Genomic DNA, 6,987 nt, shown 5'->3' with positions numbered 1-6,987 from the left:
GGGGGGGGGGGGGGGGGGGGGGGGGGGGGGGGGGGGGGGGGGGGGGGGGGGGGGGGGGGGGGGGGGGGGGGGGGGGGGGGGGGGGGGGGGGGGGGGGGGGGGGGGGGGGGGGGGGGGGGGGGGGGGGGGGGGGGGGGGGGGGAGATTAGAGCTAGTGAGTTGTATTATGTTAAAATCATGAGTGGGCTTGAGAACATACGATTTCTGTAGCATCAACACGAGTTCCAATGATCTTTAGTCGTACTTCACTATCCTTCTGAATTTTAACCTGCAAACCAGAGACCAGATCAAATACTTAAAGCACAACCGAAGTTACAAAAGATACACAAAGATTATTGTTGTCAAGAAAAGGCCCATGACACATACCGATCCATCAGATGTTGTGTAGTTTGGCGCATCTCCAGACTGAAACTCCATGTCATCTGGTATTAACTGCACAACAAAGCCAATAACTAAGCGCCATTTATGAGCCAAGAAAAGCAGCATAGCAGATGCAATTACGCTCGGACTTTTCACATATCTAAACCTCCCCATATAAAGCACAGAAACTATAGTGGAGAACATCATCTCCATTACGATTGTTACAATACTGTGAATGCTAAGCAGATGCATAGCTACAAGATTCACTGAATGCAATGGTATGTTTCGCATACATAAGCAAGAATACCAATAAAAGAGGATTCAAGGCTTGAAATGTTAAAGGAGGCAATAAAATAAAATGAATAAGTAATATCCATTCTTTTTTAGTACATTTGATGGGGAGGGGGATTAAACTCCTAATCTTGAGGTCAGGAAGCCACCCCTTGGCCACTTGAGCCATCAATGAAATCATATATTTCCTTAAGCAAATTACATGTCTAAGAAATTCACCTACATAATTCATCTTTAATAGCAACGTAATCCTCCTAAATCTAATGGAACAAATTCGTAAAGTCAGTTATCCTGACAAAGATTGAATCAATATTATAAGTTATGCATCTGGGTCTACCAAATACTAGCTATGAAATTACTCTTCCCAATCAAAATGATCTGGAGTACTTCAGGTTTAGCTTAACCCGAGTATATGGTGATGAACTTGTGAAGTATTCTCCACGAGTACAGTATTTCAGAGTCCTTGGTAATAAGCATTAGAGAGATAGAAATTCAGGCAAAATCTAGGGTGTGTTTGGTTAATGGGATTAGACACAAAGAATGAGAATAAAAGTCATACACACATAACTTCCTCACTGCATTGCCCCATATCCCTCCTCATTTAGTCGCCTCCTCTTACTCATCTCTCCTAAGTTCATCCCCTCACTGCATTGCCCCATATCCCTCCTCATTTAGTCACCTCCTCTGACTCATCTCTCCTAAGTTCATCTCCTCACTGCATTGCCTACTCACTTCATCACCCCTCTTAAGATCAATTGCCTTAATTTTTTGTTTTTGTATTTTTAAAACCTATATTTTGATTATAGGGTCATACATAACCAAACATCAATATCCGTAATCATTCCAATTCCACCCTATTACCAAACATGCAAAATACTTTCACCAAAACCTATTACAATTAGTATTTGTCCCATTCTGATTTTGATTCTCATGTTCAAACCAAACACACCCATAGTTTTGACTATGCTCAAAATCTAGTTCATTTTAGTTGTATAAAAAATGAATATTCTTTTACCAATTGAATACATCCAGTGAGTAATACCTTGCAAGCTAAAGTGCAGATTATGATTCAAGAATTGCGAAGAGAACTCACATGATTAGAGACAAAAATCTGTACAGGCCCTGCTTCGGCGAAGAACCCCATCTGCAACAATCCCATATACATCAAACATTCCACAAACAACCCATAAATTATGTATTTTCGCTGTTAATTAAAAATAATAATAAAAAAATTAACCTTGTTCACCATAGTAACAACAGCTTCTAGAATCTCCCCTTTGAAAGGCCGAAACACAACGCACTGATACTTCACTGGAAAAGTGACGAACCCCGTACCGTCGCGAATGAGACCTTTTCCGACGCTCTCGATGCCAGTAATTGCTACTATGAAACCGTGTCGTCCACTGTAAAAGATCAAAATTTTAGGGCACCGTTCTCAAATTTTGACTAAATACAAAAGATGGATTTAGGATTGGGAACTGCGGAATTAGGGTTTATAATAAGGAACGAAATTGCAGAATTAGGGTTTATAATATGGAAAGAAAAAAACCTGCAAGTTCCCTCAACGTCTTTCATGAGCTTGGATACGAGCTTGTCACGAAGGTCGCGGCCAAAGTGACGAGGATGGAGTTGCATTTTCCGTTCTAACACTATGTGGAAAAACATCCTCAGATTCTCTCTTTCTTCTCTCCTCCTCTTCCTTCTCTTCCTCTTCCTTTTCGGCAGATCAAAATCACCTACTCAAACTATGGCTATTTTGTAGTCAAGTAAATTAGCCCGAAACTTTGACAAAATATTTTACATTATATTTTAACTTGACAAAATTGATCTTATTATGTAATAATAGTGTTAGTCTACTATTAAAATTAATTAATAAACATGTTTTGGTCATTTTATTAAGGAAATTAAAATAAATGTTACGACAATTTAATTAATTAATCATACCATATTTTTTAATCACTATATTAAATTTATCCTCTCTAATCTCTAGGGATGAAAATATGCTGGGCCGAGCCAAGCTTTACATGAGCCTGTATGGGCTTTTTGTTAGGCTCAAGCCTGAGCGTACAATTGACCTAGTTTGGCCAGAAACCTTTGAGCCTATTTAAGGCCTACATAACATGTCATATGCTTTAAGCATTTTTAATATGTACATATGTGCAAAACAATTTTAAAAATTTACCTAACACAAATATACACTAATACAACGTACATATGTGCAAAACGATTTTAAAAATTTACCTAACACAAATATACACTAATACAATTATACAAAATTAATACATAAGTATATCACCACAAATCTATTATTATGAATCACATGACAATCAATCAAGTTCATAATACAAAATCCAACAACACAAGTTTAATAACCACAAAACTACAAGTCCATAATACAAAAATCCAACACAAACACAAACACAAACACAAAACCATATGTCCATAATAATTAACATTTAACATTTAATTAATAACATATTAACATTTAACAGTAGATTAGTATGCTTATTTAACCGTAGATTAGTATGTTTATGAGCCAGAAGGATCTATTACTAAAATTTACTGATAATTGAATGCATCTCTTTATCTGATTAAGTGATAATGGTTATCAATTCATCATATAATCTGTTTAAACAACAGTACAACACTGAGTCCGGACAGAAGTAGCCGCCTGATGCCAGGCCGTAGCCACCGCCGCACCCACGAGAGTCCGGACACAGCCGCAAGCCGCAGACAGTAGCAACCGGCTGATGCCAGCGAGCAGCCGCAGCCACCGCCGCACCCCGCAGCCGCAGCCTCCAGTCACAAACTCACACTTGACAGTTGACAGATATGTATCACTAACCGTACAAAAACTAAGGAGTCAGAGTGAATAATACCTGTTGGATGTTGCTGTTGTCGCCGTCGCCTGAGATTCAAACCGTCGTCGCCTCGTTGATCGTCCAAGTCCTGCGTCAGACGGCTGCTTTGGTGGCTCGGTGCGTGGAAGATTGGAAGAGAAATTAGAATTGTGAATTGTGAATTGGGAATTGAGATTTGGGATTTGGGGTTAGGGTTTGCAAATTACTAGTTTACCGTCTTTACGGTATTAACTTATTAGTTATTGCGTATACACTTAGAATTAGGAATATATTTAAAAAGGTTTTAAAAAAAAAGGAATATATTTAAAATTTTAAATCTTTATTTTATCTTTTATCTTTATACTAGTTTTATACGCGCATTGAGCGAATGGATTAATGCCCAATGTTTATATTTAAATAAATATTTGAAAGTATATCAATGCAAGATTATATTGGAGAAGTTTATACAAGGGTAATTGAATGTCGAATTTTTTTATTTAAATATCTAACTCAAAGTATATGAATCCAAGATAATATAGAAAATTCATTATAATTATTACTAAAATAAATGTTTGCAACCTTGTAAAATCGATAGTCTAAATATTTGGTCTAAAAATGATAGTCTAAATAAATACTACTTTTAATTTGATTTTTCCTAAGTGTTCTTAATTCTCTTTTGAGTAACATTGTCGTTGTCTTCATCTTTACTATATGTTCTCTTCCTTTTTGTTGGTAGTATGTTATTTGCAATTCGGTTATTGTTGGTAGCATAGATGACAGCATCATGCAATGAGATTATGATATAGGAGCTATGGACTTTCCTTTAGGTGTTCTGCTTGGAGTTCATTTGGTTCAACCATTATTGTTGAATGAGTTATTGTGGATAAAGAAATCCCTAATTTAAGAAAAAAGATTAAATAAATTTATAAAAATTTGAAAATTTAAAATATTATGTATTCCAAAGATATTGAAAAGTAGTTTCTCGCTTCAATTTGCTGGGTAATGAATTATTTGAGTACTTTTAGTGTCAACAAATCCGCCAATTAGTTAATATGATTGGTTTCAAACTATTCTTTTTTATTTTTTTTCATGGTATTAAAGAAATGCATATGTATCATTTTTTTAGTGTAACTACTAATTTATTTAATTCAATAAGAGTAAAATAGAGTGATTTCGCTTCAATTTGTTGGGTTATTTGAGTACTCTCTCTGTCAACCAATCCACAAGTAGTTAATATAATTAGATTCAAATTATTTTATTTTTTTTCATAGTATTAATGAAATACTTGGTAATAAATATATAACATTATTTTGTACTATAACTTTGATATTTAATTACAAGATATGGTAAAAATAAGATAATGGATAATGTAATGAATATCAATTGATAAATTTGAATGTAAGAAATCTTTGCATGATAGAAAATAAAGATAATATAACTAATGAAATTATTTCTCTTATTTAATTTAATTTTTTGATAATGAATATTTTTTTCAAATAAAGGTATTGTAGACACATATAATTCTAAATTAAAGAAATAAATATGTATCATTTTTTATTGTAGCTACTAATTTATTTCTACTATACTAATAAGAGCTAGAGAGAGTTAGGCCTAAAATGGGTAGAAAAAATGGCGGTCAAATTATTTAATCAAATAGATGGTTCAGATTAATTATTTAATCAAATAGATGGTTAAGATAATTCAGATTAATATTATTAATAGAGATTACCTAATTTAACCTTACTTTTATGATTATCCGCTAAGTTTTCCGTTAAATATTCTCTTCTCCGTTAATATTCCGTTAACTTTTAACTTACCCATTAATTTCTATAAGAAAGATCTTAGGTTCGAACCTCATCTCAATCAAATTTGACATAATTAAGTTTCTCACTCTATTTACTCTTATTAAATTAAATAAATTAGTAGCTATAACAAAAAATGATACATATGTATTTCTTTAATTTAAAATTATGTGTCTACAATATCTTTATTTGAAAAAATTATTCATTATCAAAAAATTAAATTAAATAAGAGAAATAATTTCATTAGTTATATTGTCTTTATTTTTTCTCATGCAAAGATTCTTTACATTCAAATTTATCAATTGATATTCATTACATTGTCCATTATCTTATTTTTACAATATCTTGTAATTAAATATCAAAGTTATAGTACAAAATAATGTTATATATTTATTTACCAAGTATTTTATTAATACTATGAAAAAAAATTTTAAAATAATTTGAAGCTAATTATATTAACTACTTGGGGATTGGTTGACAAAGAGAGTATTCAAATAACCCAACAAATTGAAGCGGAATTGCTCTATTTTACTCTTATTGAATTAAATAAATTAGTAGTTGCACCAAAAAATGATACATATGTATTTCTTTAATACCATTAAAAAAAATAAAAAAGAATAGCTTGAAACCAATCATATTAACTACTTGGGGAATTTGTTGACAATAAAAGTACTCAAATAATCCATTACCCAGCAAATTGAAGCGAGAAACTACCTTTTAATATCTTTGGAATACATAATATTTTAAATTTTTAAATTTTTATTAATTTATTTAATCTTTTTTCTTAAACTATGGATTTCTTTATCTACAATAACTCATTCAACAATAATGGTTGAACCAAATAAACCCCAAGCAGAACACATAAAGGAAAGTCCTTAGCTCCTATATCATAATTTCATTGCATGACGTTGTCATCTATGCTACCAACAATAACCGAATTGCAAATAACACACTACCAACAAAAAAGAAGAGAACAAATAGTAAAGATGAAGACAATGACAATGTTACTCAAAAGAGAATTAAGAAACACTTAGAAAAATTCAAATGAAAAGTAGTATTTATTTAGACTATCATTTTTAGACCAAATATTTAGACTATCGATTTTACAAGGTTGCAAACATTTATTTTAGTAATAATTATAATGAATTTTCTATATTATCTTGGATTCATATACTTTGAGTTAGATATTTAAATAAAAAAAATTCGACATTCAATTACCCATGTATAAACTTCTCCTCTATACTTTCAAATATTTATTTAAATATAAACATTGGGCATTAATCTATACGCGCAATGCGCGTATAAAACTAGTAATTTAATAAGAGTAAAACAGAGTGAGAAACTTAATTATGCCAAATTTGATTGAGATGAGGTTCGAACCTAAGACCTTTCTTATATAAATTAATGGGTAAGTTAAAAGTTAACAGAATATTAACGGAAGAGAGAATATTTAACGGAAAACTTAATGGATAATTATAAAAGTAAGGTTAAATTAGGTAATCTCTATTAATAATAGTAATCTGAATTATCTTAACCATCTATTTGATTAAATAATTAATCTGAACCATCCATTTGATTAAATAATTGGCAAAAGGGTCAAATAGGCCCATGTACTATCATTGATTGTTCATCTAGCACCATGAACTAAAATATGGTCCATCTAGGTCATTATACTCCTAATTATTTTTCATCTA

The 6,987-nt window shown here is 32.1% G+C and overlaps 1 protein-coding gene across 5 annotated transcripts in view; it reads right to left on the bottom strand.

Moving 5' to 3' along the window:
* Window positions 1-3,713, bottom strand: part of LOC116030951 (DNA-directed RNA polymerase II subunit RPB7) — a 5,348-nt gene extending 1,635 nt beyond the window's left edge. For 4 of the 5 annotated variants that reach the window (XR_004100469.1, XM_031273336.1, XM_031273337.1 and 1 more), the window contains exons 1-6: window positions 3,531-3,713; window positions 2,201-2,402; window positions 1,889-2,054; window positions 1,745-1,795; window positions 367-432; window positions 200-268 (exon numbers count right to left, since the gene is read on the bottom strand). Coding sequence is in view for 4 of the 5 variants with exons in the window: in XM_031273336.1 (XP_031129196.1) it covers window positions 200-268; window positions 367-432; window positions 1,745-1,795; window positions 1,889-2,054; window positions 2,201-2,316 (468 nt within the window). In the remaining variant the exon portion in view is untranslated. The remainder of the gene's footprint in view (window positions 1-199; window positions 269-366; window positions 433-1,744; window positions 1,796-1,888; window positions 2,055-2,200; window positions 2,403-3,530) is intronic. The other variant, XM_031273338.1, reaches the window with a different exon arrangement.
* Window positions 3,714-6,987: the final 3,274 nt, after the last annotated feature.

This window comes from Ipomoea triloba, chromosome 9 (genome assembly GCF_003576645.1).
Source record: "Ipomoea triloba cultivar NCNSP0323 chromosome 9, ASM357664v1".
In the NCBI taxonomy this organism is placed as follows: domain Eukaryota; kingdom Viridiplantae; phylum Streptophyta; class Magnoliopsida; order Solanales; family Convolvulaceae; genus Ipomoea; species Ipomoea triloba.
The sequence above is the reverse complement of the archived record's forward strand: the minus strand, read 5'-3'. Positions and strand labels throughout refer to the sequence as shown.